The following is a 25,399-nucleotide window of genomic DNA, read 5'->3' as shown; positions in this document are numbered from 1 at the left end:
TAACGGCCCCAGGGCTCCCCAGTGCACCCCTCGCTGTTACCTCCTCTGCCCATGGTTTTCAAACAGTTGGCCTGAGAATCTTCATAGCTCCACACCAAAGCCAGACATCCCTTTGCTTGGAGTTTTACCCATCCACCACCTAACTGGCTCTTCCTGCAATTCTGCCAGGCATCACTCGGCAAGAGGTGGAGGTCCAGATATGAACTCAAGGAGTGCCTGATACCCATTTTCCCACCACATGGAGCTGTGGCTCTGGTTGCGATGCATGACTGCTCATGGTTGAGATTCCACAGGGCGAGGCAGGGGCCTTAACCAGTCTCCCAGAACAGAAGACCTGACCCAAGAGGGAGGCCATCTCTGGGTCAGGGGAGGACCGTGGAGGAGCCAGGCAAACACCCTGTTAGACAAGGCGTCCTGTTCTCGGGGTTAGGAAAACAGCTTTCCCGGGAGGAGGTGGCCCCTACTTATTTGCAAGATTCTTTAACTTGGCTCCTGAATTCCTAAGAGATAATATTTTCATTTTCCTCCTAAACCTGGAGGGTGATGGAGAGAGGGAGGTGAGCCTACACAATCCAGGACAGCTCCTGTTTGGGGACGGAATGGAGTTCCCTGCCTATCATCTTCATTATAAAGCTAAAGTGATTTATTGAGTGCTTACTATGTGCCAAGGGTTGTGCTCAGCATTTTGAATGCCTTTAGCTTATTTAATGAGGACAGAATCCTGCTGGGAAGACACTATCATTTTTTTCCCACTTTGCAAGTGGGGATCTAGGGCTGAGATATCAAAGGAGGAGGCAGAGATCATGGTGCTAAAAAGCAAAGGGTCTGGGACTAGAACCTAGGTCCATCTGGGTCCTCATCACCACGATCCTGTTCCCTTTCCCCACACAGGCCACAGAAAGGAGGCTTGTGTACACTTCTACCCCTTCCCACCAGCTGAAAACACAGTGCCCTACAACCAGACCAGCCATCCCTACTCATCCCTCCAGCATCCCCCCCACCAAGCTGCAGACACCAGCCATTCCAACAGAATGGCTGTCCACACAGCCTGGATTCCCCATAGACCCTCATCCCCATGGGCCCTGAGGCGTCTCAGACACTGTCCTTGACATGGAAGTTCATCCTGACAGGTGGGCACATGTCTCTCTATCCTCACACAGTCAGGTAGGCCTTTCTTTGTATGGGTCAGAGAAGGAGAAACTGAGCCCCAGAATAAGCTATCTGGGGATCCCAACTCGCCAGCACGTACGCACGCACGCACGCACGCAGCTAATCAGCCTCACCTGCAGTTCCCGCAGCCTATGTATTGCAGAACACAGAATCCTCCCTCCCCTGTTATATAAGACACAACCTGGATAACTGGCCTCTGTCCTTGCCTCTGCAGGGCTAAAGACTGACAGTGTTCTCTGAGCCAGGACCGCTGTACTTTTGCTGGCTGCCTTGCCTTTTTCCCTGTCCTCTGTGCTCATGTGGTCCCTCTGACCTGGGAAGCCATGTGCCTAAGGTGCTTGAAACTTAGCAGTCTTCTCTCCTAGCCCTTCTAGAAACCTGACAGCACAGGTGCTAAGTTGATATTTGAGCATGTACCGAGCAAGGCACTGATTCAAGTCTTTCAAAACACTTAGTTCAAGGCTAGGCCCTATAAAGCTGGTACCACTATTAGCCTAGTTTAAAAGATGAGGGCGCAGGTTTTTGCTCCAGGTGGGTGGTGAAACTGGGATGTGAACCGGGGTAGTGTGGCTCTTAACCACTGCAGAATAGAGGGGTCTAGAAGACACTGCTCCAGGTAGTCGAAAAGGAAATGTTAAACATTGCAGGAAATGGAGAGTCCTCCGGAGTGTCAACTCCAAAAAGAGAGAGACTTTGCAGGATGAGGCTGGATGCTGGACTGCAAAGACTGACAACCTCCAACCAAGGGTGAATCACCAGGCTCCAGGAAGGCAAGGAGTCAGGAGGAAGGGATGAAATGTGGAGGAGACGGAAAGAGCCCCAAGGAGGGTGTACAGGACAACAGAACAAGTAGCGGCCGGCAGTGCTGGGGGATACCCTGGGGTGACTAGGATTGTCCTTCCTTCAGGAAGGACATCTGTTCCCCTCCGGAAACCCTTACAAAGGCAGTGAATGGATATGCTGAGAACAGGAAAAAGAATATAGAAGTCAATGTAGACTGATATATTTACTACCAGCTGGGCACTTCACTGATTACCGACCAACCCCTCCTTCTCCAAGTACTCTCAAGCCTGGTCACAGACAGGCCACTGCAGCAATGACAGACAGGGTTGTCTTAAATGTAGGCTGTCCTCATGGAACCAGCAGGACCCAATGTGGCTTGAACTGGACAGGGTCTCCCAGTGGCTAGCACCAAATATCTGGGTAAAATACTTGGTCCATTTCTCTATCTTCTGAACACATGATAAGCATCAAGAACCCAGCAAGGGCTGGCCAAGCATGTCTACCATCAGCATGATGCGTCACATGTCTGTGCAGATTAGGACCACAGACCCTATAGAGATGTGAGATTGCAAAGGCTATGCACCGGTGAGGTTAGACCAGAAGAAGTGACAAGCCCTGAATGGGGCTGGAAAGGCTAGGAGTTTATAACCTGTGCCTGGACCTGTAGTCTGGTGAGCACTGTCTACCTTTTATTCCTATCTCATTTCATTGATTGGATTCTTTGGGCCATATGGAGGAAGGACCGTGTTTCCACAGGTATTCCCTGGTCATCTGACAGTCATGTGTCATGGGCAGGGGGAAACTGAGGCACATACAAAGCATCCCATCCCCATCCTTCAGAAGAATATCTCACCTTCTGCTCCCAGCTATAAATCACCCTTACTAGTTTCCCATCCAACTAAGCAAATGGCGGTGTGTGTGGGGGGGAGCAGGATGCCATGGGGTATGAGTACCACCACAGACAGGTTCCCCACCTGCACTCCCTAGTGAGACTGGGGCCAGGTGGCAGCTGTCCGGCTTCACAAGGTGACAAAATGTCCCACTGCCACTGGCCACCAATCCACTTGCTGTCCCTGTTCATCTGTTCTCTAACAAGGACCCTCTCTTGGGGTGGGAAGACCACGGTGGGTGGGGGCACCATGGGGAATAGAAAGGTTCTCTGTAGAACTAACAACAAGCACTTGTTAGGCTAGTATTGCAGTTAGGGCTGATTCAGGGTAACAACTGTCAATTTTTTGTTGTTCTTTGTTTTTGTTTTTGTTTTTTTTGTCTTTTTGAGATAGGATCTCCTTGTACCCCTGCTGGCCTGGAGCTTACTATGTAAACCAGACTGGCCTCTGCCTTGCTGAGTGCTGGGATTAAAGGCATGCCCCACCATGCCCATCTTAAATCAAAGCTGTCAAAGGACACAGATCAAGGTGTGGAGATCCCAGAGGTTACTCTCTGGCCACCACACACCTGCATGTACACACACACACACACACACACACACACGAGGTTTCTTTTCTTTTCATTTTTGAGATAGGGTCTCACTAAATATCCCTGGGTAGCCTGGCACTTGCTATCTAGACCAGGCTGGCCTCTAATGTTTTCTGAGAACTGGGATTAAAGGTATGTACCACCATGCCCAGTTTCACAGTTTCTTGGAAAGAAAAAAACTACAGAACTGAAAAGTCTTTTACTGAGCCCTAGGTGACCAATTCAGGATAACCAAAGTCTTGAACTACGTCTTCAAGGTTAGCTAGTGGGTGGGAAGAAGTGCTAGGCCTCTAAGACAGAGCCCAGGCTGGACCACCCAACAGAACCACCTTAAAATTTAAATACCAGACCTGTAGATGCTGTTTTTTTATAGTTTCCCCAAAGCTAGGCAATGGTGATGCACACCTGCAATCTGGGGAAACTGAGGCAAGAGGACTACAAGTTCCAGACCAGTGTGGACTACATTCAGAATTTCAGACTAACCTGGGCTACACAGCAAGACGCTATTTCAAAAACAAACATACCTGTGTGTGGTGGCACGTGCCTTTAATTCTAGAAATCAGGAGGCAGAGGCCAGTCTGGTGTACATAGTTATTTCCAGGCCAGCCAGGGCTACATAGTGATACTTGTCTCAAACAAACAAACTAAACCAACAAAAGCAAAAACAAAACAAAAATAAACTAAAAGTAAATCAATCAATCAATCAATCAATCAATCAATCAATCAATCAAACAAACAAACAAACAAACAGGAACAGAGAAACTGTCAGGGTCTGGACCAGGACCTTGATATTTAAAAGCTATCCTAGGGGACTGTAACAATTATCCTCTACCAATTTGCACGTGTGTCAAGGTGCAGGTTGCCTATGGAGGCCAGAAGTTGACATCCAGAGTCTTCTTCAACTGCTCTCCACCTTGATTTTTTTTTTTTTTGGTCTTTTTGAGTCAGGGTCTCCCTGTAGCCCCAGCTGTCCTGGAACTCACTATGTAGACCAGGCTGGCCTTGAACTCACAGAGATCTGCCTGCCGCTGCCTCCTGAATGCTGGGACTAAAGGCGTGCACCACCCACGCCCGGCCCACCTTGATTTTTTTAAGACAGAGTCTCTTACTGAACCTAGAACCCACAGATTCAGTTGGGCTGGCGGACCAAAGAGCTCCAAGAATCCACCTGTCTCCACCTTCCCAATGCCGCCATTACAGATATACATTGCTGCACCCAGATGTTTACATAGATGCCGATCTGAACTCAGGTCCTCCTAAGCACGTTCCTGACTGAGCCGTCTCCCCAGCCCCCTCAACTGATTTCCAAAACCACTGCCCAGGACCCAAAGGGATTAAGGCCCTGCCCACCCCCTCCCCAGAGTCAGCACTCTATGTGACTGACTGTCCTCCCATCCACCTTTGGGATTCCCCGGTCACCCTCCTGAGCCATCTCTCAGCAGCCACTGTGGAGCCCAGAGGCACCGAGAGGTCTCACGCTCTCTCGCTCTCCTGGGAGCAGACTTGTGCCAAAAGGGAGCTTGGTTTCAGCAGAAACTTCTGGGTTTCCGATTTTCACAGGCCTGGGAACCCTGTCCTCACTTGGAAGGGACAAAGAAAACAAGGCAGGTGGCCCTGGCCCCATTGTTCTCAGCCTGGGACGGTCACCTGCCCCTGGCAGCCAGCACCTTTCCCATGAGTACAGAGCTTTGCAGGGACTGGCCGACCCAGGAGGGCTGCGGGGAAGCGATGGAGGGGTCTGGGCTCAGGGTGGGATGTCAGGAAGAACACTGAGGCACCTTGAGGGCTGGGTGATGAGGGTTGGTGGAAATCCCTGAGCATGAGTGCGGGCACAGGGGGCTCAAGGTCCCACAGCACAGCTGCCTGCCTGAGAAGTGGCCTTGGGGAACAGGAAAGGGCCCTCTCCCTCCCAAACACACACACCATGCTCTGGGAATTCACCCCACCTCATCTTTCAGACACGTGGGAAGGCCTATGACAAGAGGGGAATTCACCCGCTCTGTGCAGTTGTCTGTGCCCTGCCAGGGATGCTGGGCCCTGACCCCTTTCCACCCCCAAAATCCAGATCCTAAGGTACCTGGCATCCTTCTTCCCTGATCAGTGCCAAAAAGGAGTCTCCTCACTCTCCCAGTGAGTTTGAGGGAAGGCAGGGAACGACTTCAGTTGGGACTCCACAGGCCTGCGGACCTGAGGGTGTAGGTCACTAGGGAAAGGGGAGCTTCCTTTTAAGGGAGGCTAGGGCTCTGCGAAGAGGCCCCTGAACTGAATTTCCAGGCCAGCAGGCAGGCAGGCCTCTCTGGCCCCGTGTACTCATTCTTCTACAACATAGCGAAGGTGCCTATGAATCAGCATCTCCCTCCTTCCCACCCCAGGGAAGGCACCCACACTCTCAGGATGTCACTCCCCTCCCACAGGCCCCCTCTGAGACACAAGACCCTGCAGGGGGATCAAGAAAGACACCCCTGGATATCCCTTCTTTCATTTGTACATGAAGAATCTACAGGGAGGGTCCTTGACATGGTTGAGGTCATACAGCTGGTGGCAAAGTCATCAGATGGCTCTGAATTCTCAGCTGAGGGTCCCAATCTGACTAGCCAATCCCAACCTTAGGACGAGGGTGGGGAATGCTACCCAGAACTGAGGAGAAGAGAAGGTACCCCTGGGTGCAGGGCTCAGGAAACTGCAGAAGAGGGGGTGAAGGAATGTAAGAGCAGGAGCGCTGTGAAATGCTGTCCTTTGGGTATGACAAGCCGCTGTATACATGAACTCACAGCAGCTATGGTTGCCTGCACAAGACTTACACAAGATCAAGCCAGTTAAAAATTCCAGAACGGATGGGAGAGGGGCTCATGAGGGTACACCCCTAACCTAGGAGCTACTGGCAACTGATGGCTGCTGGGAAAGGAGGACCTAGTTCACCCTCAGCTTGTCTGCCCTGCCTGCTTGCTTCCTGGCCTCTGAAACTCAGGTCCCCACTGGATACATATGTCCTGAGACCACTTCAAAACCCCAAGTGTCCAGTTTGGGGTCCTGACCTGGGAACAGCCCAAGGGCAGAGGGGAAAAGCCCGGCTTTGGAGCAGATGCACCTGGGCTCTAATCCCACTGGCAGGTCACCTAGAACATGCCCTGACACCATGCTATGCTTAACTTTCCATATCTGGAAAATAGGACCACAGTTCCATTTGGCTATCGTGTAGACTGTGGAAAATGATACCCACTTGGTGCTGGGCATACAGAATGTTCTAGAAGTGAGTACCAGAGAAAAGTGGATGTGGCCATGGTTGTTTTATGTACAGAACAAGGAATCTGAGGAGTACCCTAGATCTGGGGGGAACGGGGGGAATCGGTGCATGTGGTGTATGACACAACTTCCTACCACCTACCACTACCTTGAAGACCAGAGATCAGAACAGTCCAACTTGCTGGGTCTCTTCCTGCAGGCACCCACAAGATTACACGATTATCACTTCAATCAGGTTTGAGCTCCACCATCTCCCCCAGAAGCCCATCTATCCCCATCCCCATTCCCCAGCACATATACCTGTCTCCCTCCAGCCCATTCCCTGCCATGCTGCCAGGTATGTTTACCTGGTCTATTATGTATTGTCTTTTTAATGGGTCAGAGCTTAGAAGGCAGACTTCCACTTGTGCCTTAAACCCACTGCAGAACCCAGCACTAAGTAGCACTCCACATTAGCCAATAAATAATGGGGTCTTTGGGATGTCGGCCTGTCAGGAACCCTGCCAACTGAGGTGTCTGGGGGGACCCAGCCAGGTGCATGCAAAGTGCAGAGGGTGATGACTGTTTCTAGGCCCCAGTGCCTTTCCCCTTCCCCAGCGGTGCTGGCCTTGGTGAGTCAGCGCCCTGTGGACTTCGGAACCAGATTCCTGAGGATGGAGATAGGGTGGAGAGGGGCAGAGTGGGGCCAAATGAGAGATGCCCAAGATAGCTAAAGACCCTTGATCTTCTGGCAGATGCCATTACCTCCAGCTGTCCAGTAAATGGGAAGGAGGAACACTGATCCCAGCAGCATCCGGATCCCAGTGCCTGCTAGTCCTGTTACCCTGAGCACAGCTGTGCCTACCTTGGGCCGCCTTGCTGGACATCCCCACCACTAATAAGTCCCCAGCTCTTGCCTCCCTGACCCCTGCCACATGTTACGTTCAGTTTATACTTGTACCCTTAGAGGGGTTGTGGCTGATACCACCTGGTTGTATCCTTTAGATGCCTCAGACAACCTAGCAAGCACCCACCCAACCCCACCTGCTCATCCCTCCCTTCCCCTAACAATCCTCTGCCAAGGCTCCCAGCCTTGGTAATAAGTAACTAATTTACCCATCCTCAAGGGCTGGGGTTCTGACAATAAAGGCTTATGAAGCTACTTGTTGATTATAATTTGTTTAAGATGACCAAGTGGTTAAACTGTAAACCTCTTCACTAATTAAAATCTAAAAGCCCAACTACTGGGCAGTCCTAAGCTGTGTGAGGTATTAACCCCAGGAAATCATCTACCTGCTTGTTTGTTACAAACTTCCCCATTCCCACTCAGAGCTGGTCCCCAAAGAGCTGTCGGAGGGGCTGATGTCAACCATCCACACTCCAAGTATGATCTTGTCCCCGTCTCTGCCACAAAGCGCCCCACAGCCTCCTCTGAGAGCCAACCACCTGTCACGAAACCCTTCCTTATTGCCTGACTCTAACATAACTCCCCAACCCGCTCCCGGCTGTGGTCCAAGCCCATTTCCTCTACTTCAGTCTCTGGCTGGAGACAGACAACAGCTGGCCTCCATCCTCTCTGGAATAAATTGTACAAGAAACTGCCAGGAACCGGGCATGGACATTTTGGCATGGAAGGATCTCTGTGGATGGGGGTGGGGGTGGGGAGGAATGGCACCTTCTCCGCCTCAATGGTTTCCACATCCCAGACTCAACCTACTAGAAGACTGAGTCACAGAACCAAGACTGTAACGTTCCACAACCCCAAAGTCACTGGACAAGCTCCAAGGGGGAGCCTGACCCTGAAATGTAGGCTTTCCCTCTCTGATCCAAGAACTCGGCAGTCACACCAGGAGCTCTGGCCAGAGATGACAGGGATGACATACAGTGGACGCCCAAACATTGTGGGGGAAAAGTGGCCTCTGTCCCTCCCCACCCAGAATAGCTGGCTCTGCTTTTCAACCACGCATGACCGGTCCCCCACCCACCTCTCATCCCAGGCCGAATGAGATGTGGGATGTGACGGGGTAAGGAGCACAGAGCTACTTTGTATGGAAGAGTATGGAAAAACACAGCCTGGCTCTTTCAGGACAGAAAGACTGGGTTGAGGTGAGAAGCGCGGTGGGAGCTGGAGAAACCTCCCACTCACGTAACCTGGGGCCCAGGACCAGGGACAAGGCAGGCAACAGGAAATGGAAACTCTTGCTGGCACAGCGCAAAGATCTTGACAGAGACAGAGGCGAATTGCAAAACTAAGGGGCCAGAAGCAAGCCCTTGCCTTAAGCTCCCACCTGCCCTGTCTCCTTCCCAGAGGGCTTGTAGGTTTTTGTTTTATTTTTTGCTGTTGTTCTGTAGAGTTTCTTATTTGCTTGAAACAGGATCTTACTGTGTAGCCCAGACTGGCCTCAAACCCTGTGGTCCCCTAGCCTCAGTCTCTGGAGCACTGGGATTATAAAGTGTGAGCCACCATCCTGTGCTCTTAAGCAAGAACATTCCCATATCAGGCATGTTGGTGCAGGCATGGAATCCCAACACTCAAGAGACTGAGGCAGAAGGATCCCCAAGTTCAAGGCCAGCCCAGGATACATAGTGAGGTACTATATCCAAACAACAAACAAATTAAATTAGAAAACCCTCAGCTTGTTCAACTGGTAACCCCACAGGTTTCCTACTTAGCAGGTGAACATTTAGGTCTGCACAGTGCTGGCGATCACTCCACAGTCTCTTGAGTCAGACTCCCAGTTTCTTCATTTATAAAATGAGACTGCTACTACCACCCCACAAACTCCCAGGATCTAGCTCTCAGAGTTATAGCAAAAGGGTCAACGGAGAGCGCTTTACACCAGGCTAGGCAGATGTGCCTCACTCATGAACTTAGAGTCTACAGACTGGCTTGTGGGGAGAGGTGGGCTGGGTTTGGTCATGGGAGGCTGAACGGAAAACATATGCAACCCTGCCTCCAAGTAAATCACCGAGGGTCAAGCAGGGATGTAGACTGTGCTTCCATGGCTGCTCCTGGAGGTCAGTTTCCTGCCAGTGGCAGGATGGACCTTCTTGGAATTGCTTAGATGGCCCACCTATACTCAAATCTGCCAGAGCACAAAAGAGCAGCTGTGTCTGGCTGCTGAAAATGCCACCTCCAGCCAAGGGCCAGCACCCCACCCAGGCCCAGTGTGGTCACTCAACCCATTCAACCCAGAGAAGGTGGGACCTTCCCTGTTAGATGCAACTCAGGACAGGAGAGGGCCGACTCACTCACTTAAATATTTGCTGAGCCACAGCCATGTGCCCAGTTCTGGGCAAAACAAAGGAAGGGCAAGCCACAGCCTGCCCAGGGAGATCTGTGGTCCAAAGAGAGGCAGGCGGGCAGATGGTAGAGTTATGTAAAAAGATAGCACAAACCAAGTGAGACCAGGGCAGTTCTCGAGTCTCTCTCATTCCAGGTTCCCTTCAAGTCTAAGCAAAGGCAAGAAGCCCAAACACAGGTTGGGAAACTGAGGCTCAAAAGGACAGGACAGCAGGGGGCTGGAGAGACGGCACAGCAGTGAAGACCACATATTGCTCTTACAGAGGACCCAGGTTTTCGGGTCCCAGCACCCACATGGCAGATGTAACTCCAGTTCCAGATCCAACACCCTCTTCTAAGCATGCACATGGTACACATACATACATGCAGACACACTCATATACATTTAAAAAGATCACGCGTCTGTCTGGGCTAGCTACACGGTAAGTACCTGTCTCAAAAATAAAACAAAACCAGACAGGAATAAACAAGGACCAAGGCACTCTTCCCCTTATACATTCCACTACCTTTAAAAAACGATGCCTGCCTCTCTCCCCTTCTTTACCCACAGTTTGGGGGTGTTCTCAACTTGGGGTGGACTCAGCACGGTATCCTCACTCACCCCAAGGTTGCCATCCCTTCTTAGATCAGGCATGCAAGATGACTAGGCATACACAGGTGTGTGGAATTACCAGTCTCCAGACTCTAGTACCCCCACCCCCCCATGCTGTCTGCTTAGCTATGTTGTGAGTGGGCTCCTAATGAACTGAAATCTAATCCCCAAGGTGAGGTGTTAAGAGGGCGGAAATTTAATCCAAACGTGGTGTTCAGAGCTGGAACCTTGGGGAAGGGATTAGGACTGAGTAAAATCATCAGGGTGGAGCCCCTATGACTGAATCCTGGTAGCTTTATGAGAGGACTCTCTTTCTCTCCTCTCTCTCCTCTCTCTCTCTCCTCTCAACATGGGCCGCAACGTACCACTTCAGAATGTTGCCAGGGAGAAGCCCATCACCAGATGCAGCCCCCTGACCTCAGGCTAGAAGTGTGAGCCAAAACAAACCTCTTTGTAACTTACCCAGCCAGGCATTTGTGGTATTGCATTATCAGCAACAGAAAACTGACCAGCACACTGTCCAACAGAACTTTGCACTAAGAGAATCTCTCATCTGTACAGTCTCATGTGACTATGCAGCACTTGAAACATGGCCAATGACTGAGCAATGCGATTTGAACTTTATTCATTTTCGTTTAAAGACTTCCAATGAGCAATATCATATTAATAAAAGCACACAGTGGCATGTCCCTCTGGGAGAGTCTACATCAAGCACAACCTACTTGAATCTCTCCAGTTAAGTGGGGTGTTTTCCCTGGACCTTCCTGTTGACTCAAGCAAGCCTCAGCTCTTTGTCTAAAATGACCTACAAGGCCTGAGCTGTTTCATATCTTGTCTGAAGCTCTTGTTTCTTGTTAACCTCAAACACAGGGCAAGCCTTCCAGGGCTCCCAAGAGACACGGTAGATCTAAAAGCACACAGGGGCCAGGACCACACTTGCCCACAGGCCTCCTCAGGACACCAACCAACCCTAGGAAGAGTGGGCTACCAGCGCAAGAAAGCTATGTGCCCTTCTTGGCCTGTATCAGACCAGGTGATCAGTCTCAAACCTTGTGTGAGTGTGAGTGTGTGTGTGTGTGTGTGTGTGTGTAGGCCTCAAGTTGACGTTGGGTGTCTTCCTCAATCACAGTCCATTTATTATTTTTATTTTATATGTATGAGTGTATTGCCTAAGTGTATGTAAGCGCACCTGTGTTGGACCCAAGTTGGGCAATGCCTGCGGAGGTCTAAAAAGGGCATCCAACTCCTAGAACTGGAGTTAACAGACAATTTTTAGCTACCATGTGGGTGCTGGGAGCTGAACCCAGGTCCTCTGCAAGAGCAGTCAGTGCCCTTAACCACTGAACCATCTCTCCAGTCCCCACTTCCTTTATTTTTTTAAGACAGGGTCTCCTGGGGCTGGAAAGATGGCTCTGGGGCTAAGACTGCTTGCAGATCTTCCTAGCACCTGTCAGGTAACTCATAACAGCTTTTAGGTCCGACTCCAGAAGATCAGACGCCCTCTTCTAACAGCTATGGACATCTGCAGTCATGTGGCACTCACACATACAGACACACATACACATAAATAGAAATAAAAAATAAAAATATTTTTATTTAAAAGTCTCCCAATGAATGTGGAGTTCACTGATTGGCTAGGCTAGCTGGCCAGCAAGCCCCAGGAATCCTCCTGCCCACCCCCAGCACTGGAATTACAGGCATACCCTGCCAAGTCTGCCTTTACATGGGCACAGAAATCCAAACTCAGGTGAGATGACTGGTCCATCTCCCCAGCCTGATCTCAAACCTCTTGGTGTGCAGACCACCTCTTTATTCCAGGCTCCGAGACCCCAGTGTCATGGCACTCACGGCACTGCAGCTCAGCAGGTTACACTGTTCTAGAAAATTCTCACCCCAAGTACTAGCTGCCTCGGAGGTTACACTCTAGTAGCCAAACTGAAAGAGTACATGTCCACTGTCCACTGACTACTTAAGAGGTCCTGGTCTTCAGAGGACATTCTGTTAAACCCTGTTTTCTGTTCCTGACACATTAAAAACAGCCCGTTTGCAACTGGCGAACAGTACATGCATGCATTTTAGCCCTGGAAGAAATTGAGTTCTTTCTTTGTTATAAACACAATACAACTGCATTACAGAGAATGTGAGAGGCAGGAGAGGAAAAAAAGGCATCAATAATCCCGTCTCTCCAGCTCGGCCCTGCCTGGCTTCTGTTTTTAAATTGAGTTTCTGTGACTCAGCGCTAGTGCAGAAAACCGTTCACTTTTCCACTTGAATCACCTGCTTTCTTTACCTCCCCAACCCCTGCTTGTTTTTGTACAGGCTGAGGTGTGACTCCCCACCTCAAACCGGCTTTGAAAACCACTCAGTGGAAACGACCCCTTCCGGGGCAACTTAGGCTAGAAGGCTTCACGTCCCTCAGTGGAGGGAACACTGAAGCCTCTGGCTGAGGCAATACCAATAAACACCCATTAAAAGCTTGGGGAAAAGCCGGGCATGGTGGCGCACGTCTTTAATCCCAGCATTTACTCGGGAGGTAAAGGCAGGTAGATCTCTGTGAGAGCGAGGCCAGCCTGGTCTATATAGCAAGTTCCAGGTCAGCTGGGGCTTTAAAACAAAACAAAACAAAACACCCTTGGGAAAAGATCCCGGGGGCAGAGATGTGCAAGACCTAAGGACAGAGATGGGAAATTGGCTTCAGGAAGGTCAAGTATCCTGGGAAACTTAAGATAGGGACACAAGGAAGGTTGGGGCTAGTGCTTGCTTAGGTGCATATAAACAAACAAACAAACAAACCCAAAGATACACAAACACCCCCCCACACACACATACAACAGACCAAGCAGAGGACTTGACCACATGTAGCTTCAAGTGCATATAAACAAACAAACAAACAAACCCAAAGATACACAAACACCCCCCCCACACACACACACACACAACAGACCAAGCAGAGGACTTGACCACATGTAGCTTCATGCCCCAGGGCATTCTACAGATAGGTGTCAAAACCCACCCCTGTGAATCTTCAGTACATCTAATGGCAATAGGAAACTTCTAGAACACAACCCAGAAGTGTCCTCAATGACTCTGAAGTTGCACATCTAGGGGAGTTGGGCCGGGGGAGGTGGTCCCAGACTCATTCAGAGGGAGGTAGTAAAGCACTTACTCACTGGTAACCTATGGACCTGCCCCATAGAATGGAGTGTCCAGGCCTAGGAGGGTGAGCACAGACTCAGGGCAGAAGGGCGGTCAGCCGGGGAATGTTTGCTGGGTGGGAACAGCTTGGCTAGACCATCTTCTGGATTGGAGGTGGGCACATTGAAGTTTGCCAAGGGAGGGCTGAAACAGCACTGCCTCAGGGCTTCAAGGCTGCTGGGAGAGGTTGCAGCCTCCTGGCTCTGTAGCCTCCTGGCTCGGGCCATTCATTAATAATTACCCTATTACAGGGTGCGGGGTTGGGGATGTAATGGGAGCAAGGTGAGCACCCTGTGGGGAGAGGTGGGGAGAAGGGTTAGCCAAAACAAATCCCAGAGACAAGGTATGTTGACAGGGCTGGAGAGAAGGGAGGCAGCCCCCAACCTAGTCACTTTGTTACCGCACATAAGGTATTTACACATGGATGGCAAAGTTTAGCTCACTGGGCTAAGGCATTCCAATGGATACAGGTCTGGGATCAGAGTCTGGGAAAGGAGGATAGGAAGTGTGGAAAAGCCATTAATCAGGCCACCCTCCCTCTTCCTGCTACCCTGGGGGTGCTGACAAGACACTCCTGCACCAGCCTGCCCCACTTAGCCGGCTCAGCACTTATCCCCTTGGTTCTGGAGGGGGCAGGGATGCTGGGAGGGGAAGGGCATCTTTCCAAAGCCAACATTGGCAGGATGCATTCCACAGCCCAGGGGACATGAGCTTTATTTGAACAGCAGTGATGGGGAGGTATGGGACTGACGTTCTATCTACTCCAGGGTCTGCGGACAGGTGCCCAACTCCATCCTGCGGAGGGGAGGAGGCATGGGGGCAGCAAGGACCCAGAAGTGGACACAAAGGGTGCCCCGGCCAAAATAAACATCCATGAAGCTCTCTTCCCCCACCCCGTCCTCAGCATGCTATGAAGCAACCTATCTGTCAGCAACCTATCTACCCGCAGCAGGGCAGTGTCTGGGTGGCATATGAACCATGGCAGGAAGACTAAAGTGATTCTCTCTCAGGTACTGACCGGTGTCCCATCAGGGGCTAACCCTGGGGAAGTCAAATGGAGGCATCTGTCACACGAAGATGAAGCCACATCACATCTAAGAGGCAGTCAATCACATCTCCCTGCCAGCTCCTTGATTCTTTCTCAGGGTGCCCTGACCCACAGGCCTTCCAGAAGCTGTAGCAGTGAACAAAGGTCAAGGGCCTCTTAGGGCTGTTGAGGATAGGGATGAGAAAGGGGCTGGATACAGAGGCACAGTTGACAGCTCCAGGTCTGAGCTGTGGCACCCACTTGCATTTTTTCCTGCTTTAAAAGTTTTCTTATGTCTAAAGCGGCAAACAAGTGTATATATGGTCTACGCAGGCAGGAAATGGTGGTATCTGGGTATCAGAACTAAGAGCAGTGTTCAGGGCACTTCCTGAAGGCTGGGAGTGACACAGGTCTCAAGAGGGCTGGGGATGTGGCTTAGTTGGTAGAGTTTGTCTAGTATGCCCGAAGCTCCATGTGCCATCCAACTGAGTGTGTGGTGGGCACATAGGCCTGCAATTCTAGCACTTTGGAGGTAGAGGCAGGGAGGATCAGGAGTTCAGCACACAGGCCTGCAATTCTAGCACTTTGGAGGTAGAGGCAGGGAGGATCAGGAGTTCAGCACACAGGCCTGCAATTCTAGCACTTTGGAGGTAGAGGCAGGGAGGATCAGGAGTTCAAGGTCATTCTTAGCTACAAATAAGTTCAAAGCCAGCCGCTGGGACTACAAGAAATTCTCAAAAACAAAACAAAAACCACATATGCACATGCATACAAACCAAAGCAAACCAGAGAGGTGGCAGCTTGTGGCTTAGCAAGACCCTAAGAGAGAAAGCAACTTGCACAGCGAGGTCTGGGTTCAAGTCGCTAATTACCTGGATGACCCTAAGTTATTCAACCCGCAGTGTCCCCATAGTGTGCACAGGGCTCTTTGTGCCTCTCCATGGTACTCCTCCCCCCAAAGCCACCTGTTAGCAGTGAACATAAACCTTGAAGTCTCTGTCAAAGTGGAAACTTGTTCCGCCAACGCAGGGCTGCATGCAGGATGCCCCTCCTCACATGCAAGGTGGCCTCCAAGGAGGTTTGTCCAATTTGGGGGCCCTGACCTGACCGTTGAGATTCCAGGCTGCTGGGGTGGTGACCACCTTTGACTAACTGACCTGGCCCTTGGAAGCAGCTGCTCCCAGGAAGCCTTACCTTCCTGAACTGTCCCCACCCCCACCCTCAGCTCTAATTGCTCTTCGATTACACTTCCACCACCCTCCGTGAGAGGATTGTGTAACCTTTCCTGAAGCCTGGGGGCTCTGGCTCCAGGAGGCTGGAGACCAGGTAAATAACCACTAAGCTCCCTCCTTCAGCTTTGCAGCCCTCAGCATGAATCACCTCCAACTACCTCCAAGACCGGCACTCCTGGGGTGCAGACTCATGAGGCAGTCCAGTGCTGGAGAAAGTCTCTAGGGAGTAGAGGTCTCAGTCCATCAGTCTGCTCCTTCTGCCCTAGGCTCCAGCTGGCCTAGAAAACATCTCTTACTTTCTCCTACAAAGGCACACCAGTGGGAAAGATGGCATTTCAGATCACAGGGAGGAATGTGCTGGGCAGATTAGGATAGAAAACAGGGCAAGTAGCTCTGCACCCCTCCCTAAATACCATCAATAACTTCTTGACTTAAAGGTGCCTTCTAAGGATTTGGAGGGCTCTGGAGATGGTTTGCTCTGCAAACTTGAAGACCCGAGTTCAGATCCCTTGAAACCAAGTAAATCCGGATGTGATAGCGGGCGTCTGTGATCCCTGCCCTTCTGCAGTGTGCTGGAAGGCTGAGACAGGAGACTCCAGAAGCCTGTGGTTTGCCAAGCCTGTTGTACGCAGCACTGAACAACTGTCTCAAGGAAGGTCTTGTAAGGCAAGGACTGACGCCGAAGGTTGTTGTCTGACCTCCACATGAGCACTGCAGCATGTGGACACCCCCACATAAACACGCATACATAAACACACATATCAAACACATATACACACAGATTTATTTAAAAGGTTTAGAAATAGGCTAAGAAATGGCCCTGTGAAGGCCCACAGCCAGACCCTGCAAGCAACATAGCTAGATTTATTTGAACTTGGCTCTCTCAGGCTCCTTCACCTTGCAGCCCTCGGGTCTGTACATCTCAAGACAGTTAAGGATGTAACCCAACACATCTGTAGATCACGATGTCATGTCCCAATGTCAAAAGTTTGGACATCTTTGCAAGACAGTTCTGGTTCGAGCTTACTCCTCGCCAGACCTCAGTTTCCCATCTAACAAATGGATGGCGTTCATTTGGTCTCTGGATTCCCCTCCCAGGGTCAGGTCCACAGAGAAAGCAGGATGAAGCTGTCAAGCAAATATAAGGGAAAGGGCAAGGTGGAGGGTGGGGTGGGCACAAGCCCGGCACCTGCAAACTTCTCTTAGAAGACTGGGTGGGGTGGCTCAAGGGCTGTAAGAAACACCCTACAAACATTTGGGCTCCCTCCCTGCAGGGTGGGCCCAGGGGTGGAAAAGCCCAATGTAGGCTGTAGTCTGGGTCTAGTCACGCCATAGGTGCCATAGGTGCTATCAGCTCGAGAGCCACCTCCTCTCGTGCAAACAGCGCTGGCCTTTCTGGCGCTCCTCCTGGAAGGGCTCTTTAGATTAAACAAGGGCAGGAGCCTGCCTGCATAAGGGTGGCCCACCCCAGTTGATCCACATTTGCCTTCCTGGTTTCCCCACAGTACAGCCTGGAGACATTCCCTAAATTGCAGGAAGGACCAGGGCTCAGTGGAATGTGCTCCAAGAGTGTGTGTGTGTGTGTGTGTGTGAGAGAGAGAGAGAGAGAGAGAGAGAGAGAGAGAGAGAGCGCGTGCGTGCCCTTAGCCAGAAGTGTGTGCCTAGCCCGTGCTTCTTATCCATTGCCTGGATGTTTGTGCTCTCAAGTTCCTTGAAAGTAGAAACCACAATGTCTCCCTCCCACCCAGCACCCAGCAGGGGACGGAAGACAAGGACTTGGCAACCAACCCTGCTGCAGGCTGCCTCCTGCTTCCCAGGAAAAGTTTGGGGAAAGTTTATGAAATGGGAGAATGGGAGTGATGGCACAGGAGGGTCTCTGGAGATAAATAAATCCAGACAGGAAAACTGTTTATCCTAGTACAGTCTCATCTCTAAGGAGGACGGCAGGGAACTAGAGACCACCGTGTTTGCACTTCACAGGTACAATCCTCCTCTAACCTCCCCCTCCCTGTGAATTGGGATAACTAGGTGCTCAGGGTCTCCCTGACTTATATAGACTGGAAACTGAGATTATAATCCCCAGGGTGGGAGGTAAAGGCAGGAAGATCAGGAATTCAAGGACATTTTCAAATATATAGCTAGTTTAAGGCCAGCCCGGGCTATATGGAAACACTGTCTCAAAAAAACAAAATCACTCAGTCCCAGAAGGGACTAAAGAAAGCCTGCTTTTGACAGGCACAGATAATATGCATTGTCATTCACATGGAAGTTTAAAAAAATTCTCAAAGAAGGGAATAACCGGGTGTAGTTGGTGCATGCTTATGACCCTGGTACTTGGGGAGCCGAGACAGAAGGATCACAAGTTCAAGGCCAGACTGGTCAGGAGGCTACACAGTGTATTATAGGACAAGAACACCATCAGAGAAACAAGTTCTACTGTTCTACAGCACAGCACAAGACTAGACTTCACGATTATCACTGAATGCTCCAAACAGGAAGAAATGACCAGATGGAAACACTGTTACCCTTCTTTGACCATTATCCATTGTACACATGGATCGAATTATCAGCCTGTATCCCCCACCCCCAAATACAATTACCCTATATCAATGTATAAAAATGAAAGCCTTGAAGTCCTTACCTAGCACCCCAGGAACTCAAATAAACTTTGATCATGGTGCCCACTTCTTTCAAAGCCTGAGTGGCAAATGCCTTTAATCCTAGCACTGGGGAGGCAGAGGTAGGCTGATGTCTGTGAGATGGAGGCCAGCATGGTCTAGAGAGAGTTCCAGGCTAACTGGGGCTACACAGAGACTCTGTCTCAAAAAACAAAAACAAATGAAACCGCACAACAGCAACAAAACACAAAGCCTGTAAGAAAATCAAGAGTCAGTGGGTCTGCCTAACTGAATTCACTTGGCTTTGATCTTGTGAGAGACCTGTCCTGGCCTCTTCTTCCTCCTCACTGGACTTCTATCAGAACGGTATACACCACTGTCATAACAGACCACAGGTTTGGAGACAAGGAGAGGTCCCATGTTGGATGCTTATGGTCTACTTTAAAAGCTCAATCTTTCTTCAATGAACAGATGAATATGGAGAGGTCAAAACCACAGTCACATAGCCAGTATGCAGATAAGGCTGGGAACCAGGTTCTATCAGTTTTCTATACCTTCCCCAACCCGAAGTACAGGTCAACCGAGATAAATGGAGGGGCCCTGAGGTATATACTCCTATAGATATGGCCCCTGGTGACCCACAGTGTCAGCCATCAGGATATACAAGTCAGGCTAGTCCTGCCTTAAACAGCTTCTCTCCCTGACTTAGGATAAGTATTCTCCTTGTAGGAAGGGTCTGGCTAAACAGCTTCAGTCAGATTACACAGTAGGACTTGGGGGGTCGGGGGATATGACAACAGTTCCTGAAATACACAGTCCTGCCTAAATATTTCATCAGGAAACTTAAATATTTAGATGGAGGAACAAGAATGAATATTGCAAAACCAACCAAAGAGCCTCGGCAACCAATGGCGCATTGAAAAGGGCAGGTACTGTCTGCCCCCAGGGAGGGCCCAGATGTGGCCTCCAGTCCTGCATGGCCACCATGTAGAAAGGATGCTCCGAGGCCATCTGGACCCAGGGAGTCTCCAAGAGGGAAGGTTTAAACAAGGCTTGAGACTGGAAGGACGATGTCACATTTGCAGTATGGACTATAACCCACGGGGAAGCAAGTCTGTGGGTTAACTTAGAAGAAATGGAAAATGACAGGTGACCCTAAATGGAGGAACTGGATGGGTTGCATCATCCTCCTGTGCCACCATCTCCAGATTAAGAGCTCAGTGCATGGTGAGGTCTACGGAGGGTGTCAGGGACAAGATGCCCAGAAAAAGAGGCATAGGACAGTAGCTGATACTTAGTAAATCACTTGTATGTACGAGTCACCCAGGCTATGTATGAAGATAATGGTATATTCCATCTCATGGAGGGGACAACTTGCTCCCAGTCACTCCAATAACATCTTGCATGCTTAACCCTATGCACCCTGAGATTCTTAAGACATCATACATGCCTGGCATTTTCCCACCTCTTAACCTTTTGCCCCATTTCCTCCATCTTCAAGGCAGCATAATGTTCCAAGTGTGGGGACTGGGTGCCAATCTTTCTCATTCTAATCATGAGGCTTCAGACAAGCTACTTAACCTCTGTGGTTCTATTAGCCACTTTTCTCATGGCTGCGATGGGTCTTGACTGATTAGCTCAACCTTTCTGGAAATACTCTTAGATATACCCAGAGGTGTGAGTCCATGTTGTTGACAATGTAGATGAAACATCACAGTGTCTTTTCTGTTGCTTGGCTGTGAGGCTATGGTACCTACAGCAGAAAGACTCCATGAGATGCTACATGCCAGTGGTTCCCCCCAGCTATTGGCGAAGGAGGTGCTTAGTAACGACCTCTTCCCTACTGGTCATCTCCAGCCCTCTGCCTCTACCACTACTCATGGACAAGATCAAGGCTCAACTGACAGGAGATTGAACCTCAGCCTTTTACTTTGTTGTATAGACTCGGGCAAGTAGAATTCCATGTCTGCATGAGAAGCCCATGGAACGCTCATGGGACACCCCTGCCCAACCCTGTCCTCTTTAAATTCAAGCGTAGACCTCCATTTCCCTTCGCTGCACACTTGGAAACTCCAGGTATACTGGCCAAAGCCAAATATTACAGCTCTCCCACAGATCAGGGGTTCCCCGAGGACAGAGGCAGGGTTTTGATCAAAGCCCAGTCCCCCAGAGAAAGGGTTCTTCTACACACTTCCGGAAACGGGAACGGAAACCTCTGAAGCCCTGCGACCCTTGTCCTCCCTCCTAGCCTCCACCATCTGCAACCCATCACTCAGCGCCTCGGCCTGTATTTCCCCTCACTTCACCACCATGGTCCAATTTCCTCTCCCCAGCAAGACTGAGCTCAAAGGCTCAATCAAGATCCTTCAGTTTTTGCATAGAAATGCTGGCCAGCAAAGGAGGGCCCCTCTGTGACCCTGTCTGGGTTGGGGGGGGTCATATAGGTTAAGCCTCATAAAACAACGTAGACGCTTCAAGCAGATGTGCAGAGCTCACCTTCCTAGCCTTTTCCACCAACCTACACTAAGGGACAGTTGGGGAATGTCAAACTGGTGGGGGGGGAGGGCGTGTGTGTGTGTGTGTGTGTGTTTGTGTGTGTGTGTGTGTGTGTGTCTGAATAGTTCATCCCAGACCTGGACCTCCCACAGAGACAGGGATTCATGGCAGGGAGAGGCACCCTAACTGAAATCTGGGGTAAAGGAGGAGGCTGAAGACGCTATGGGGTTTCTGGGAAAAGCCACACTCCATTTCATCAGAAGTTCAAAGGAAGGAGGAGGCGCCCTTATCAGAACACTCATGGGGCTAAGGGCTCCACCCACGGAAATTTAATTTTGGGTAGAGTATTCCACTGTTTGCAAGTTGTAAATGGCTGTGAAGAGAGAACTTTCTGTAATGTTATCCACTCCCCTACTTGAAAATTGCAAAAATCTGATGGAGTTCAAATTCCTTGGCTAAACTCAGAAGGTCTTGGTCATCTGACCCTCACCTCACATCCCATGGCTGTGGCCCAGCAGGACCTTCATGCAAACTATACCTTCCCGAGGACTTCGGGGGAAGGGGAGAAGGGCACTACAGTGCCTTTCTTTTTCTGTTTCTTTTTCAGTTTTTTTTTTTTTTTTTTTGAGTCAGGGTCTCCACATAGCCCACCTCTCCTGGAACTTTTGACCAGACTGACCTAGATCTCACAGAGAACAGCCTGCCTCTGCCTCTCAAGGGCTGGGATTAAAGGCATGTGACACTATGCCTGGCTTCATCTAGTACTTAAAAAAAAAAAAAATCAGTTGACAGTTAGGGATGTGGCTCAGTGGCTGCCTAGTGGATGCCAGGCCCAGAGTTCAGTTCCCAGCACAAGAGAATGCAAACCAATTTGGTTGATAGGGATCTAGAAATGTGATTACTGCATTACATGGTAGTGTACTTTTTAATTGTTTGAAGAACTTACACACTCAATGGGATCACTTTATACACCAAAAGACAAATACTGCATGATTTAACCTGGATGACATTATCTGAGACAGCCAAATGAACAGAAACAGAAAACAGAATGGCCCAGCACTTGGGAGAGGCAGGCCTGACTTACATGGTGAGTTCCAGGCCAGCCTGAGGCTACAGGGAGACCCTGTCTCAATAAAAACAAAAACAAAAACAAAAAACCCAGAATGGCTCTTGCCAGCAGAAAAGGTCAAGGAGCTGTCTTGATTAATGGGGAAACTTTCAGTTTTGCAAAAATCAAAAAGCTCTTAAGACAGATCTGTGTTACAACACTGTAGTTCTAGTTAACACTGAATTATACATCGAAAATTAGTGAAGATAGTATATTTGACTTTTTAAAGATTTATTTAATTGTGTGTGTGTGTGTGTGTGTCTGTCTGTCTGTCTGTCTGTGAGTAGGTATGTGTATGTGAGTGCAGGTGCCCTCAAAGTTCAGATGAGAACAATAGATTCCCTGGAGGCTAGAGTTAGAGGTGGTTGTGAGCTGTCTGATGTGAGTGCTGGGAACCAAACTCAGGTCCTCTACAAGAGCAGCAAGTGCTCTTAACTGCTGAGCCATATTTCTAGCCCCTGTTGTTAGCATCTTATAGTTTCAGCATAGATGTCCTGCACATGCTGTTAGCTTTATCTAATCATATAATTTATGTATTTGATTTTTTGTTTTGTTTTTGAGACAGGGTCTCTCTATAGCCCCAGCTAGCCTGGAACTTGCTTTGTAGACCAGGCTGGCCTTAAACTCACAGAGATCCACCTGCCTCTGCCTCCTGAGTGCTGGGATTAAAGGCATGCGCCACAATGCCTGGCATTTAAAAAAAGTCAGGGCTGGGGATGCAGCTCAGTGGTCTACCATGTGCCTAGCATGCATGCGGCCCTAGATTCTACTACAAACAGCGAAAGATCTAGAAAGGTCTTCATGGGCCAGCAAGAGAGCTCAGTGGGAAAGGCAGAGAGGCACAAGCCTGACAACTGGAGTTTGGCCCACTAGGTGAAAGGAGAAATCTACACAGCGGAAGGAGAGAACCAACTCCTCCAATCTGTCCTCTGATCACCACACAGCAGTCACAGTATGCATGTTCATACACATATAAAATTAAAAATTGTACACAGATCTTCTTGATTCTTTGCAGTACCATTTAAAAGTTCACTCCAGCTGTGCAGAGAGGCCAATGGCAGAACATCTGGGAATAGCAGTCCTGAATAGACTGGGCATCCCCTCTCTGAAAATCCAGAATGTTCTAAAGTTCAAAACTTTTTGAGTACCAACATGGTATCACAAGTGGAAATTCTATATCTGACCTTACTGTTGCTGAGTCAAAACACAGGTGCACTAAAGACAGTGCATAAAATTACCCGTAGTCTGTGCATGCAGGTTGCACATGAAACAAAAGAATTTTCTCTTTGGACTTGAGCCCAGTCCTTAAGTTAGCTCCAGTGTATACGTAGATATTCTCAAATCGGTAAAAACACAAATACTTCTGATCCCAAGCGCCCTGGATGGAACAGTGAACACCTCGGTAGCAGCCAGCTCTTAGTGAGAACGTACTACGGGTCCAGGTACTACTGTCAAGAGAGCGCTGCTTCTCAGAATCTCCAAGTCTACTGCTCACGGTGATACCCAGAAAAATCTCAGCTTAGGGCAATATGTCCTCGGTCCATGTCCCGCCAACTTTGAGAAAGACACAGATACTTTTTTGCCTTTTTCCAGGTGGCCAGAGGGGACTGGGGACAATGGCAGGGGACCTGCTTTCCGGCTTTCTGATGGTCACCTGCCTCACTTTTCCCTGGATCACCCCTGCCTTGCCCCAGTTCTAACCCATCTGTTCTTAGAGTACCACCCAGGAATAGCACCTCAAGTCTTACAATCTCTTAGGAGTTCTCCCTCAAGAGCCTGGCTCCTCTGCTCCCCAAAGCTTTGTACTTCCCTGTCCCCTCCTCCCCACCAACCACACATAAGAGTTCAGAGGCTGAGCTCAATCTGACAGCAAACAGCCAAGTTCAAGATGAAAGCCTTTGGCCTGAGGTCAGGGCCAGTCAAGCACAGCATCTAAAACCAGGGGATTGTGTTTCTTTTAAACACTAAACTATAAATAGGGCAAAACCCCAGAAAAACACTTAGAAGCCAGGATCATCACCTCCTTGGCAGCCCCCTCCTATAAGCTTCCACCACCACACAGAACCTCTCAACACTTGCAAATTTCCACCCTTGACCATTCCCCAAGAGGGGGTATTGCAGCCTTCAACTTTGTAACTTAAGAAAAAAAGATTCATTGGAAAAGAATCTTTTTCTTCCACTTCCTCTCAAAAACCCAACTTAGCCACTTTCCATCTCTCTAGTCCTAGACTGTGAGAATTTAAGACGGAGCTAGGAGCTAAAGACGCAGAGGCCTCCAAGATCCCAAGAATCAAAAGACTTATTGTATTCTAACTTACAAAGGCGGGTAAGTAGACCAGTGAGTTTTACAATTTCCACCAAGGCTTGAAACAAAGGTGTGTGTGTGTGTGTGTGTGTGTGTGTGTGTGTGTGTTATTAACCCTCTGTACTCCAGAACTAAGCTAAGTGAACTTTCTCTCCAAAACCTCAATTTCCCTCATTTTAAGCATTTTGGTCAGATATAATTATGAGAGTCTAGTTTTGTTTTTATAATTTGGGGTCAGTAAAAGATATAATCCCAGCACTTGTAAGGCAGAGGCAGGCAGATCTCTGTGAGTTCAAGGCCAGCCTAGTCTACCACAGTGTTCCAGGCCAGCTGGGGCTACAGGGAGACCCTGTAATCAAAACAATAAAGAAATGAGATCCACATAGAAAGCCCTAGAATATCACAAAGTTTGGAGGGGCTGGGGATGTATCTTGGTTGGAGAGCACTTGCCTGGCATGGAGGATGGAAGAAGGCCTTGGGTTCTGTCCCCAGCACTGCGACAAAGACAGAAAGCAGATTTTGTCCAGTCCACAAAACTGTCTTGTTTAGCCTCCTCCGGAGAGACAGAAGGTTAACATGGGCTGAACAATTCAACTCAATACTCTTTGGTGGGGGGAAGAGGGTCTTTCAAAAAGAGCCATGCAGAGTGGTGAACAGCGAACCAAGACAACTTCAGTGACATAGGTGGTGCTGGGTTCAGCCAGACAGCCACAGCGGAGAAGCCTGTGTGTCAATGCCGTGTTCCAGAAGAAACAGAAAAATAGAATTTCCCAGCATTGCAGAGTCAAGCTGAACCAATTAACTCAGTTCACTTTTAGAGTAATGCTCTGGCAGTAGCCAAAGACGGGGGTGGGGGGGGTGGGGGCAA

General features: G+C 49.6%; 1 protein-coding gene across 2 annotated transcripts in view; it reads right to left on the bottom strand.

The window, feature by feature from the left end:
* Kcnk5 (potassium two pore domain channel subfamily K member 5) overlaps window positions 1-25,399 on the bottom strand; it is a 41,647-nt gene that overhangs the window by 12,598 nt on the left and 3,650 nt on the right. Inside the window, exon 1 of one of the 2 annotated variants that reach the window (XM_029566951.1) lies at window positions 11,013-11,066. The exons of the other annotated variant lie outside the window; for it this stretch is intronic. Within the exon in view, the coding sequence (XP_029422811.1) occupies window positions 11,013-11,024 (12 nt within the window). The 5' untranslated portion in view covers window positions 11,025-11,066. Of the gene's footprint in view, window positions 1-11,012; window positions 11,067-25,399 lie in introns of those variants that run through there. 2 annotated transcript variants of the gene reach the window in all.

Source organism: Nannospalax galili, unplaced genomic scaffold, assembly GCF_000622305.1.
Source record: "Nannospalax galili isolate Female #2095 unplaced genomic scaffold, S.galili_v1.0 scaffold538, whole genome shotgun sequence".
Taxonomy (NCBI): domain Eukaryota; kingdom Metazoa; phylum Chordata; class Mammalia; order Rodentia; family Spalacidae; genus Nannospalax; species Nannospalax galili.
The sequence above is the reverse complement of the archived record's forward strand: the minus strand, read 5'-3'. Positions and strand labels throughout refer to the sequence as shown.